The sequence below is a fragment of the Astyanax mexicanus genome, chromosome 17 (assembly GCF_023375975.1).
Source record: "Astyanax mexicanus isolate ESR-SI-001 chromosome 17, AstMex3_surface, whole genome shotgun sequence".
Taxonomy (NCBI): Eukaryota; Metazoa; Chordata; class Actinopteri; order Characiformes; family Acestrorhamphidae; genus Astyanax; species Astyanax mexicanus.
The window spans coordinates 25,868,597-25,882,500 of NC_064424.1; the positions used below are offsets into that span (position 1 = coordinate 25,868,597).

Here is a 13,904-nt window from a genome sequence, read left to right on the forward strand (position 1 = left end):
CGAATTAGAGTGTTGGGATGTGGTGAGGGGCTGCTCATTCAACATTCTAAACTCAGAAGGTCTCTTGTGGCTGTGCTGTCCCTGGACAGTTACTATTATCAGAGTTTCAGGTAGGGGTGGACAATATGGCCCTAAAATAATATCACAATATTTAATGGTATTTTTTTTGCTATAATGATACTAAAAAAATGTGTTTCAGGAATACACTTCTGCAACAAAATGAAAATTACATTTTATTATTGCATACGATATGATCTGGTACACCCCTAACTAAAATATAAAAAAATACAAGAATTTTATCAGATTGTACCAGATGTTAATTATTCAGAACGTCATGATGATACTAATTATGCCCTCATAATATCTCCATATATTCAGGATTAAAGTAAAATTAATGATAAGTAGTAAAATTAATGATAAATAAGTAGTACCCTGATGTGATATTTAGGGGTGGGTGATATGGCACGGTATTTCAGGGCATAATATCGGCGATGGTACAGATATCTTTTGTGTGCATTTTTGACCTTGTTTGTGGCTTTCATATTCATATTGATATCGTAATTTGACCATATCATCCAGCCCTATAAAGTAATACTTAGAACTAATTCAGACTAATATAGACTCCAATCTGCTCCTAGCTTTAAGGGGGTTCTAATGAACACAAATTTATAAAACCATTAGTTTTTATGAATTTTTATATATATTTTATATATAATGAGCTATTTAGCACTTATTTCCCAGAAATGTTTTTTTTCTTGTAATTTTTACAGGGGTTAAACCTTAGCAGAGTAGTGTATATCATGCGGCCGAGCTTTCTACACACAGATTTTTTTTTGACGGGTGTAACTGTTTTTGATAACAACCAAAACAGTACAGGAAATCCCTTATCTCCCCTTCACACATTTGAGTAAAAATAAGCTTGTTGATTTGTTCCATGAAGTGTTTTGCTGGTCATACTGGCATTAGGGGCAATGAGAACGCAGACATTTTAGCAAGAGAAGCAAGAAACCAGGAACTCACTTGGAACTATGTTCCAATTACGAATGCCTACCATCAAGTCGAAATTCACTGTAGAAGAAAATGGCAAGATAAATTGCCATATTTTGCAATCCACAAAATAACGTATATAGTTACAAATATGAAAGAACTGTTTAAAAAGATCCCACCAGCTAAATTACTTAAGTTTCTGGAAGTCCTTCGTGTAAAGAAACGTATTTAATTCTGTGATGCTCAAGTCACGAACATTGTTGATGCCATAAAATAGCCAACATGTTGCTGATATGGCACAAAACACAAACAAACAAACCATGAAGTGTTAGCAGAACTTGGAAAGTGTTTTTTTTTTTCTAGGAAGGCATACTTATATACAACTACCTGTACCTTCTCTCTCCAAATCTCTCTCAGTTCTCAGCGTACATCCTGGATGAGCGAATGCCAAGTATTCCTGCACTGAAATGGGAGCACATGATGGAGTCTCCTCCATGTTTTGCCCGTGTTTTACCAGCACTGGATTCTAGCACCTCGACCAAAATTCTCCTGGGGGCTCAGAGAGCTCAGGAGACTGTGCTGCTTAATTATACAGGTCAGGAGGCAATGCATAAGTGTACATGTATACAAGTGTGGAAGCATAATGAATATCTACTGTGTATTACAGAGGCTACTAAATAGGGGTGGAAGATATGGCTCTAAAATAATATCAGTGTTTTAGTTTTTTTTTTTTGTGACAGCAATATTTTTGACAATATGACAGATATAATCTTAATTAATTTTAGGAACATACTACTGCAACAAAATAAATATTGAAGTTTCCTACATTCAGTAGAAACCAAAAAATAATAATGCAACAAAATAAACTAAAATGCAGCGCCCTTAGTTCATGCATATAAACTGCAAACAACAGAAAATAAGAAGTATTTTGGTGTTATCATGATGTAATTATTATTTTTTTTATAATGTCAATGTTTTTTAGTTTTTTTGCCACATTATTGCATACAATGTGGTATAACACACTCATAATGCGGTGGTCAGGTTGATTAATTTAAACAATCAAATTTAATCAAAAACATACCCTATGCAGGTCAATAGCTAAACTAACTAACTTAACCAGCTTAACCAACTTGACTAGTTTAAGCTGGCCAGTCTGTCTTTTACACAGCAGGGATAATACAGCAAGTTTCCAGGCCCAGATTTAGCCTGAGCATACGCTAAAATATCTACCATCGGATAATCCTAATCGATGATGCAGTTCAGTCCAAGGCTACACTTAATCAATGTCCAGGAAACCAGCCTGTTTAGACCGATGTTAAAACAATAATAAGTGCTTTTCCTTTTTGGCCAGAGTTTAATTTGCTATCTTTAAAGAAGTTTTGCAGATGGAATAGGAGCAGATAATCAAACCTATTGGCAGCATGTCATTGGCAGGTTTCATCTCAAACAAACTCAGGTCAAAAACATGGTAGCATGAGTCCACTTTAGATGCTCTTACTGAGAGAATATATGTCAATAAGCCAGTTAAATAATTTAAATAAATAGTCTGTGTTAAATAAATAGTCTTGATGATTGGTATCCCTGAGTGGGGCTGATGACCACTGCTATAAACTGAGGAGCAGGGATGTGTTCGGATGTGCCTCTGCTAATGCTTTGCTCACTAGAACAGTGAAATGAATTGTGGGGTTGATGATGATGATAATATAATTAAATTGGTGTTTTTGATTGATGGTGTGTATATGTATATGTATGTGTACTAAAGGAGGATGTGAGCAGCCATGTCAGTCAGATGGTCCGCTTCAGAAGCTCTACAGTCCGTGTGAAGGTTTAAAGCATCAGCTGCTCCCTCACAAACAGCAAGAGGTGGAGAAGAGACTGGGAGTACTTGCTGCAGGTTGAATGGTTTCCATTTCTAAATGATTTTCATTCTTTAGAGCTTAAGCAGTTGCTGTTTGATATTACTTTAATTAATTACGTAATTTGACATGTATAGCCCATTTCACCCATGCATGGTAACCCATGGAATATTTCCAGAGAGGCCGTATGTATGAATAGATACGGTCATGTTTGCATTGCTTTATTCTTCTCTCTCCCTGATACAACAGCCCATGTGTGAATAAGGCAGTTTATTTTCCAGAGAATTCACAGTGGGTTTGCAGTGCCTTCTGCATGCTAGACAGGTGCCTCCTCTTTTCTCATCCAGGCAGAAAATTTCCTGTGGTGAGAGCGTGTCTGACACGGCAAATATCCAGCTCGACGCTGCATGTTTGAAAACACATCTCTGGATAATGTCTAAACCTAATTCTCTAAGCAGTTTTCATAGTGAAATGGCATGTAATTTGATTACTTTGGTCACAGTAAGTGCTTTTACGTGCATGTTTTATAGTTTTATTACTGCAGTTAAATCTGATTATTTAAGTAGTCTTTTAAACATCACAAAGAGAGCTCAATGTTTAGTTAAATACTAAATAGACAATTACTAGAATATGATTGTATTTCTTAGTTTTTAACCAGCCTGTTCTTGGATTTCTCAGTCTCTGCATGCATGAAAACAGATTACAGAAACTAAACACTGAATTACTTACTCCAAAGTATCTCCAAAGTAATCAGAATATAAAGTGCATGTAAATATTCACTTATGTTTAAAAGTGTAAAGATTCTAGATTGGCAAACCAATTTATGAAACAGTACAGTGCACACACTAAAACAATACATCAGACATTGGTAGTCCATTTGTAATGAGCATTTTTTTTTTTCTTTCTTCTTTTTAGGCCTGACTGCAACCCAGAGCAATGGCTTCTTGACTGTCTTCCAGTTCACTGAAGCTGGAGACTTATTCTCCCAGACGCTTAAGTTACATTTGGACACAACCAGCTCTCAAAAAGATCTATCTGCAGCAAACTGTGACATAGATTTAGTAGACCTGCCATCCAAGGACAAACCAGCTGAGGAACCTCGAAAAGACTCTATTCCGCAAGAAACCTCAACTGTATCCGAAGAGGAGCAGCTTTTGGACAGCGATTTTGAACAAGAGCTAAGGCAGCGAATGCTGAGCCAACTAGAAGTTGTCACCAATGATGACCAGGATGGTTCTCTCACTTCAGACACAGAAGTAAGGATTAGCTGTGAACCTGCCCCTGTTCCTGAGTCATCAGTTGATATAGCCCAGAACATCCAGACTCGTTCAGTAAGACCGGCAGACCCAGAGAATGCTAGCGAAGAGTTAAAACTTATCTGGAAAAAATGGCTAAACTCTCTTCTAGATCTGAACACAAGAAAGAAGCGAAGCCTGAAACATAGGCGTCTCAAGACCAATGATATACAGGTTAAAGTCCATCGCAGAGATCAGCTTAAGGAGAAGGAGAGGTTTCAGAAGTTGAGGAACGGCCTAAACGATGCCCTGAAGAACAAAAAGCTGTTTGTTCACGGGGGTTCCTGCTTGCCTCCTCTAGATATCACCCCTGTTCCAGACACAGTGGACCCGTCAGACTGGTTGGATGACCTTAGCCAGCGGTTAAGTGCCTCTTGGGCAGGTGGCTGGAAGAACTGGTGGGAAGATAAGCTTGGCCTGAACCGAGACTCCAAGATCCAAGCTTTACGCAGGAAACGCAGACAGGAGAAGCGTGCCAGAGCCCGATACCGTGTGGCACTTTCCGGAAGTTTCACCTCGTCTACCAGCTATCAGGACACTCTTTCAGGGTGGTCTTCTTCTACCAGTCAGTATCTGGGTTCTGACTCGGAAAGCTTTGCAACTTCTCAGAGTGCTGCAGAGGATATTCCACTGTCAGAACCTGAGACACTACCCAAGAGCCCTGTTGTTGAGGAATTCCCCAGGAGTGAGGGCACAGCGTGTTCCTCACAAGCTATAGAATCAATAAAACCTTTTTCACATACTTCAGAAAGGCTTGAACTGGACCATGCCTTGCCTATTTCTCAGAATCAAAACCAGAAACATCTTCCTAAAAAGGTTTCTACTGTTGAGACTCAATCTGTGCTATCTCCCTTACAAATGTTGAAAGAATCACTCTACAGCCAGCAGAGGCAAAGTCGTCAGCAGCTACAAAAGGACTACCTCAGCTCTCTGTTTGGCTCTCAGGAACCGTCCCAACACCCTGTGGAGGTCCACGACAACAGCCAATTGTCGTCCTCAGGAACTCTAAGGATGCAGAGCTCAGGTTACTCGCTTGCAATGCAGCGTCTATCTCAAAACAGGTCGTCCTCACAGGCCTCCCAGCCTCAGAAAAAGAAGTCTCGGATGGGATTCTGAGACAGTAAGTCATTTTCCTTGTTTTCCTTCTTAATGTAATCAAGCTGGTTAGTTACCTTATACCTTATACATGGTATGTCAGTGTTTTGTGGGCACGCTGTAATGAATGCATTCAACTGCTTTGAGTTGCATCCATGGATGTTGGATGTCTGATTCTCACTCGTATATGTTACACACTACGTAATATAAGGTGTTACGAGAGTAAGTGCTCTTTAAAGGAGTTTCTTAAAGATAGCGAGGGATGCTCATGATCTGGTAGTGGAAGGAAGTTTGTTCCACCATTGGGGAACTCTGTATGAGAACAGTCTCAATTGCTTTGTGTGGTAAATGTTTAGTAAAGCGAGGCAATGTTCATTGGAGTAGCGCAGCGGGAGGTAGCGTTAGCCTTCAGGAGTGAGTGCAGGTAGAAAAGAGCTGTTCTGTTATCACCTTGTAGGTGATTTGTAGAAGCTTTGAATTTGATGCGAGCATCAACTGGTAGCCAATGGAGCTCAATGAACAGTGGGGTAATGTGCTTGTTTTGGCTGATTGAAGACCAAATGTGCTGCTGCATTCTGGCTCAACTGAAGTGGCTTTACTACACAGGCCGGGAGGCCCGTTAGTATGGCATTGCAGTAATCGAGGCGTGAGATGTCCACTGCTTGTACCCGGAGTTAGGTGGCGTGAATTTTTCTGATTTTCTGCCATTTTCCAAGCTGTACTAGCATGCATGCTTTCCCTTGATATTGGTGACAGTAACTCCAACAATAGCAGGATACCGTTTAAATATCCTTGATTTTAGGAGAAGTTTTAAATGAGCAGGTGTCCCCGTACTTTTGTCCATACAGTGTAGCTCGCCTGTCCAGCAAGCAAGGTTTGAGTGCCGTCTGCGTTAATGACTGGGCGACAGTTGGGCATTGTTCGCGCCTATCGGGGCATATCAGTCACTCGGGCACTCTTGGCTCCAGCACTGTTCTCAGCTCTTAATGCTTTGTGATGTCAAAGTAGCTCAGTGAACCAACCGTAAAACATCCGCTTTTCAGAGGATTAGCTATGAAGGGCCTCTCTTTCCTCTGCGAATCGAAAGTCTGTACAAGAGCAAGCCTGGTCTAGTGGCATTCAGATGGTAGCTGTGTAAAATGCATTTAGAAGAATTATGAGGTTGGCACTTGGTGGTTCCTTGAAAAACGAATTGTGGTTCCATTGATACATGCAAGGTTTAAGATGAATTAATTAAATTAGAGCTGGAACAAACCAGTCAGCTGTGTATTGGTATGATGTGTATAATTGCTATACTAGTGTTGTTAATAACAGAAAAAATGTCTTTGTAATCTATTTTTAGGATATTGTTGTAGGCGAATATCCTAGTATTGATGAAGTTAAAAACAAGCTTATTTTACTCAACTTCCTATGTATTTATCCACCAAATATTCTAGTGTTACTAATTAAAGATCTTGCGGTTCTTCTAGAGATTCTTCAGCAAAGTATATTACTAGGGGTGTGACGAGACACGATACTGGGTTAACGAGACGAAATGAGATTTAAAAATGACATTTTAAAGAAAACATCAAAAATGAAAAATGGCTTGAAAACTAGTTTTATTTGACAAAATAATATAACGCAAACTGGTTTCTCTCACACATTGATTTTATAAGAAATAAAAATAAGAATAAAAAATAAAAATAAAACGTTTCAATGTCTTATATAGTGCAAACAATAAGTGCAAGTGCATATTAAGACTGTTTTTTTTCTCCTAAATCTCTTGCAATTTAACTATGCATAACCATAACCAGTCATATTAAGATTATGCTTGAAGTGCAAACAGAGACAGAGTACAATACAGTGCAGAGCTTAGTATTAGTGATTAGGGATTAGTACAACTGTCTATGAAACAGTCACGTGTAGGATTTACTTAGTGTTTACATATGGTTTGTGTCTTGTTGGTCACTCTGTTACCGTGTATTGTTTCCACTGGAGCCAAAATGCAGCCAGACATAGAACTTATAAGTAGCAGAAGCATCTTCTATGCAAATGGCCCAATTTTCCTCTTCTGCTGAGAGCTGCTCTCACTGCTCAGCCACCACACTCGCTGCTATCGCTACTGTGTTGCCAGATCCCTCCTAAAAAGTCTAAAGTAAACTGTTTTTTTTTCCCCGCGAGACAGGTTTAAGCTTGACTAGAAATATTGTTTTATAACGTTTTAATCACGAGATCTCATCACACCCCTATATATTTCTGTTGCTAATAAGAGTCAATGTCTTGCAATGCATTTGTTAGATAATCGTTAGCCATATACAAAGGCAAGAAAAAGTATGTGAACCCACAAATTGATCATAAAATATGACCTGATCTTCATCTAAGTCAAGGGTATTGACCAAATATAATGTGCCTTAAGATAATGTGCCGTAAGAGTATGTTCCTGCAAGTCTTTAATGAACGCACTCATTCAACGCTCAAAGTGGTAGTGGAAAAAGTAACGGAACCCATGGAATCAATAGCTGGTCTTTGTCACTCTGGGCTGTTTCTTTACCCCATAGTCAAGTGTCTGTTGTGTTCTTGGGGTCATTCTGACAGGCCACCTACTTTTTGGCAGAGTAGCCACAGCCACAAATTGTCCTATTTTGTAGATTGTTTGTTTTACTTTAGACTAGTGAATTTCTAAAGTCTTGATAACTTTGCAACTTTTTTCAGCTTTATGTAAACAAACATTTTTTCTTTATAGATCCTTTGAAAGCTCTTTTTGGGGCGACATGACTCACATTCACATATCCCACTTGTGTAGAGCAGATTTGAAAAGTTTGAGTTCATCATTCAATTTAGTTGTAGTCCACACCTCCAAACTAGCATGACTTCATCTATGGTATGCTAACAGTTGACTCTAATTAGCTTTTTTGTGGTCATTAACAAAAATGTTCACATAAATACATACTTTTTTCACTAGCACTGTAGGGTTTTTATGGTTGTTCTCAATGAAGATCATTTTTTTGTGTTATTATTTAGAATATTTATCCTTGTCTTTGATAAGATTGAGATCTTATTTTATAAAAAATGCTAAGAAATGAATTAAACAATTGTTAGTGGATTTGCTAGAGACTTATTTGCAAAATATGCTACTGTTGCTAAATTAAAAACTTGTCTAATATAAAAGAAACTACTGGCAAGAACTAATGTGTATTAGCTAGTGTTGCTAATAAAAGGAACTAATTTGTGCTATTGGGTCTTCTAAAGAGTCTGCAGCCCAAAGTGCTGGTGTTGCTAATTACATTAGGCATAGTTTGCTAATCTGTTTTAAATAGGTTCTTCTGCCAAATTACTACAAAGTACTAGCTTTCCTTAAAAAAAAAAGATCAAATATTCTTCTATCTCTCCCGTCCAAATTTCTATTCTTTCTAATTAATAAATCTAACTAGTTGTTGACTGTGTAGTATGTCGAATTTGAGTATATTTATATACCTAATAAACATACAAAGACACTGTCATTATATGTAAAAAAATATCTGGAAAATGAAGCAGATGTGGAGGCAATGATAGCTGAAGAACTTCCAGTGACATAGGTTGTCGTAGCCCTGTTCGTACAAAATGAGTTTGTACATTGTTCTAAACTTTTTCTAATCGGACTTTTATATTGTCTGTATACCTTATACCAGTAGTATGTAGTACCTAATGGAGACACAACCAATATCTTGCTAAAGAATATTCAAAAAAGTGTTTTACCAGATATGCTAATGTTGCTAATAGAGGTAGAAGGAGCTTGCTAATCAACATTTAAGATAATCTTTAACCAACTTTTGCACCAACTAGCATTGCTGTTAAAAGGAACAAAAACGGGCAATAGCAATTGTGAAGGATTGTGTAATTTGAACTGCATTATTGAAGTAAGAACTTAAACTGAACTTTAACTTTTTTTATTTAATGCATAGTGCAGTAGGCAGGGTTTTTTCCATGATATTGGCAGCAATAAAGAGTCCAAGAAGCTATAAGCACTGAAAACATGGCTGCGTGATGCTTCTCTGGTGGAGGACTTATAATATTTTTTTAAGCGATAGCGAGACGCTTCCCTTTTTCATAGTGTGTGCTTTGTCAGGGCTTGTGACTTGAAATGGCTGTAGGCTTCTAAACCAGCTGTTTATACGTCATGTTTGAAAAAACAGCTGAATGTTTTTTTTCTCTTTTAGCCAGTCAGGTTTGAGCAATGGAAAAAAAGGGTAAACTTTGCCCTGGTTGGTGATAGTTGAGCAATCGGCCTGCTGTTGCTGCTGGTTTTAAATGACCTAGCATATTGCTGGACTTTGTTTATGAATTCAGATTCATGAGTCAGTCACGTAGACTTCATGGTGGATTTCACTACATTTGTTCATGATTGATCCAGAATACTCAAGACTGGAGTTAACAGTCTTAAAGTGTCTCAGAGATATTATTCTTTTTCCTGACATTTCAGATAGCTTCTCATTCGTCAAAAATCATATTTTCTCTTCAGTACAATTCTTAAAAACAATCAGCAAAAAATTAAATAAATAAATAAAAATTGCCCCAAGCTGTATGTTATCAGAAGTTTAAATGGGCAATTTAAGTTGAATTGGAGCCTTAATGTTAATTTTCAGGATTTGAACAATGAGTAAACGAGTATTGCTCTTGGAGTACTGTTCATTTCTTTATGAGGAAAATAGTTTTGTACACATTTTGTACTGTATAATATTGGGAGGGCTCAGTTGTAAGTTGTTATATTGAAACATTCCTTTTACCTAGATTTCTGAACATTTAACGTTCAGTGTCATGTCTGAACCAGGAAGATTTCACAGAAGGCATTACAATCCACAGTAGACAGAGCAGTGTGGTAATGATAGTTTCCAGCCGTGTCTGGTTAGGATTGTCTGTGCAAACAGATAATAACTGACCGTTTACGTTCAAATGTGCATATCCTGCAGGTCAGACCATTGTTTTGCCTTCATGGGACATGGCAAAAGTCATGGGACACAACACTACTTCCTGTCCCATGACACAATACATCATGGGATAGGAATTAGTGTTGCGTCCTGTGGCTTCCTAGGAAAATATTTGACAACATTTTTATTCTTAATTTAAAGATCTTTTTAGTTTTTAGATTAGTTTCATCGCAATGTTGTGAATGTAGTCCCAGGTCTTTTGGCACTGTTGCTGTTCATTTTCTTGAAAAAAAACCCAAGAGACAATGTTTCAAAATATTGTTTGTTTAATATAACATGACAAAAATAACAATAATAAATAAGTTAATATCTACAGTACTATACAGATTTTTTTTTTTTTTTACATTATACAAATTTACATTTTTTGTATCAACATTTTTACATTTTATGCCATTTTTTTTACACTTTGTTTTTGACACAAACACACACATTCAACATTTATTACTGTGTTACTCCATACAGACACTTTTGGGCTAACTTTAACCTAACCTTCTAATTTGGCAAGTGTACGAGTTAAAACATTACACTCACATACAGACCCATGCATACACACACTCGCACTCCACAACTAAACACAACCTGGATGTCTGAACAAGCTGGACACATTCAGAATGGTGATGTAACCATTTATGGAGGGTGCATAGTCCTGCTGCTGTTTATCCGCAGCAATCGCTATACAAAACTGTGCAAAGTACGGGTTCTTGGAGCGATCACCCCGATCTCAACAGTCCTAAGTTGTCTCCTAACAGTCTAGTTGATCTTGGATGATGTATTTGGCCGCATCTCCTGGAATGTGACAAATCTGAACGTGCACCAATGTACTAGACACACTACGGCTAAAACTTTCTTTTCTTTTTACATTTCAGACTGTAATTATGAGCTATTTAGCTGCCTGTGTTGTGCAATTGTTTGTGTTTTTGTTTACTTTAAAAACCACAAGAAAAAACGGAAGAAGAATCAATAATGAACGCAGAAGTGGAGCGACCCTTGTCGTAAATTAGATCGTGTTGGGTTCTTGAGAGTAGCTTATTGTTTGGAACCCAGGCACAGTGGCTCTTTACTCGGGAGAGGTTGGGGTGGTTGCTGCTGTTACAGATGGAAGCTTGAACAAACTCTTGTGAGGCTGCTAAAGGCCAAGCTGCCACAGTAGAGGTTCCTTCCTGTGGAACGCTAGAAAGGCCTTTGATTGGGTAGCTGCGCTCTGCTGCTTGCTGGGTGGTTTAGACAGGTTGCTGCTTGCGGGCAAACTTGCGGAAGTGCACAGGGAAGTAGGGCCCCTCCGCGTCGCTGCCCAGCGAACTGCTGAGAGACTCCTCACCAGAGCTCATATCTTCACCCCAGTCCTCGCTGAAAGAGAGGGGACAACATTGGTCAGATTAAAGCAGTCATTGTGTCACAGTATTCAGGTCCTCTGCCAAGCAGTGCCTTTCAATAACGGTGGACAGTGGTTGCTGTGCAACATAATGGGTAAAGATTGATAAACACATCAAAAGTGACTCAGCCAATCAGATTGCAGAATAGGGTTGTTTGACTAAAAGAGGGTGTGTGCAAGTGCACATTTGTTAGAGCTAACATTATGTACCTGCTACACATTGAGTCATTTTCATGAGACACTGTCTGGTCAATTACCACACCTGTGCTTTTGAATATGCCCACACATAAATTACTATACTAGCTGTATAGTAATTTACTCTACTAGATGTATATACTGACACTGCAGAGGCATTAATGGGTAGGTTGAGGCTTGAGACATACTTTTGTCATGTTCCTAGGTAACAGTGGTGTAAACTCTTGTTGCTAAGACATGACAAGTCACTCCCATCTGACACGCACTAGACTTGGTAGAAAACTAGATAAGGGTGAGAAGAGGTGGGGCCAAGCTTGCGGCTCCACCAGTTCTGACGAGACTAGGCTAGGTAGGGACAGTGACGTAAGAGTGACTGCATGAGTGTATGAGCAAGTACATTATGTCTGTATGAGTCTTAAATGGCGATGTTGTGACATACTCTCTTCAGTAATAGGGTGGTTATGGTCAACTAATGTTCCTGAATTGAAACTGCAAGCCTGGAGAGGGTGTGTTATGAGATTCCCCTAAAAATTATACATTGACTAATGTAATGTTGGGAATGTTCTGGGGTTTTTCTGGTATTTCTGTTCTCCTGATTTCTTCCTCCTCTAGATTCCTCCGTCCTCTAGAACATTTGTTTTCCATCTGTTTAGTTTTAAATAGCTCTATTGTACGTTTGTATGCTAGCTATGAACTGGTTTTAGTTTATATAATAGTAAAATACAATAAAACTACTTTAATGGGTTCTACAGTTTGTCTGCAATGTACCTACATGAATGTATGTTTGTGATTAGTAATAATGTCTCTCTCTCTGTGTGTGTGTGTGTGTGTGTGTGTGTGTATCTGTCTAGGTGAGCCCTTTACCTCTCGCTCTCGTCCCAGCTGGCCTCTGGGATTGTGGGGAGTTCGGGGACGCTGTAGTAGCTGCTGTGGAGGTTCTGGGCAGTCCGACGGGAAACAATCCACACCAGCTTCCTGTGGTCTGGTTTGGCACATTCTGGGGAGGCATACTGTGCGAGGCACTGACCCACCAGCCCTCTCCAACGCTGGAGCTCTGGCTCAGATATCTGCGCATGCACAGGAATCAAAAGAAGAGTACTTGGTTACATAACATTCAGGGGCAGGAAAGTTACTGATAACCTACACTGACTCCCTCACTCGCTCTCCCCCCTCTTAGGGGGTAAACGGATAGTCCAGACCGCTATGGGTGGCTCCTGTGACGTTACAGAGCATGCCTGTAATACTTTATGTCTCAGAGAAAGCTCTGATATATATTTTTAGTGGCAGCTTGCATCACAGCTGGGGTCAAACCCAGATTCAAATGTCTGCCCTACTTTTTTTATACTGTAATGACAGTCTGACAGGAAGGAGTGTTTTTATGTTGTTTTTTTTTTCCTCCTAAACAATTAAACTAAAATCATGATCATGAGATTATTTTGTCATCTACTTAATTAAAGAGTTTTATTTGAACTGGTTTACTACTGGCTTATAAAGCAAAGGTCATTAGGATTTGTGCATTTACCCGCAAGTGTGTCTGAATGCGCCTGCCGATTTCTATCAGGTCAGCACACTGCAAGGCCTCGATCTCCTGGGTCAGGAGGGACAAAGCTAACACCGATGGCTGGAAAAAAGGACAAAAAAAGAGGAAGTGTCATGGTCAAAGTTGTGAAGCCCACTTACGTTTTAAAGTCTGTCTCGTTTGCTGTGTCAATACTCACTTTTGCTTTGGAAAAAACAATACGGCAAAGGCAGGCTTTGAGCTGGGCTTCCAGCTTGTCTAGGTTCAGGATTTCTTTCCTGGAAAAGAAAACGGACCATTCTCAGTTCTCAACATTCCAGGTCAAAATTGGTCTCACTAAAATAAACACAATACAGCATTAACACGTAAGCGTATAATTTATTTGCCAATATGGGCAGGTGTTGTATAAGAACAGTTTTGGTGGAGCAGGTGTTATATCAGCAGTGTCTACAGATAACCCTCTCCGTGCAGGCTGATGTATGACTATGAGGTGACTGTAGAGCATTATGACCCACATAGAGCCAAAAACTCAAAGTGCACTCTTAACTATCCATACTGCTGTAGCTTGTCTGCGGTATGTAAAAGAGTTTGGAAAGATCGTAGTCTTTTGCTATTGTAACTTGATAAGAAGTCCAATAGGTT

The 13,904-nt window shown here is 39.0% G+C and overlaps 2 protein-coding genes across 3 annotated transcripts in view; one reads left to right on the forward strand and one right to left on the reverse strand.

Annotated features, from left to right (window-relative positions):
* The window catches only part of taf1c (TATA-box binding protein associated factor, RNA polymerase I subunit C), a 31,759-nt gene extending 18,587 nt beyond the window's left edge, over positions 1–13,172 (forward strand). For both annotated transcript variants that reach the window (XM_007233966.3, XM_007233967.3), the window contains 4 exons: positions 1,405–1,582; positions 2,750–2,881; positions 3,759–5,258; positions 12,595–13,172. In XM_007233966.3, the coding sequence (XP_007234028.3) occupies positions 1,405–1,582; positions 2,750–2,881; positions 3,759–5,254 (1,806 nt within the window). In that variant the 3' untranslated portion in view covers positions 5,255–5,258; positions 12,595–13,172. The remainder of the gene's footprint in view (positions 1–1,404; positions 1,583–2,749; positions 2,882–3,758; positions 5,259–12,594) is intronic.
* The window catches only part of ccng2 (cyclin G2), a 5,604-nt gene continuing 2,124 nt past the window's right edge, over positions 10,425–13,904 (reverse strand). Inside the window, exons 5-8 of the mRNA XM_007233968.4 lie at positions 13,462–13,540; positions 13,266–13,364; positions 12,608–12,810; positions 10,425–11,523 (exon numbers count right to left, since the gene is read on the reverse strand). Coding sequence (XP_007234030.1) covers positions 11,397–11,523; positions 12,608–12,810; positions 13,266–13,364; positions 13,462–13,540 — 508 coding nt within the window. The 3' untranslated portion in view covers positions 10,425–11,396. The remainder of the gene's footprint in view (positions 11,524–12,607; positions 12,811–13,265; positions 13,365–13,461; positions 13,541–13,904) is intronic.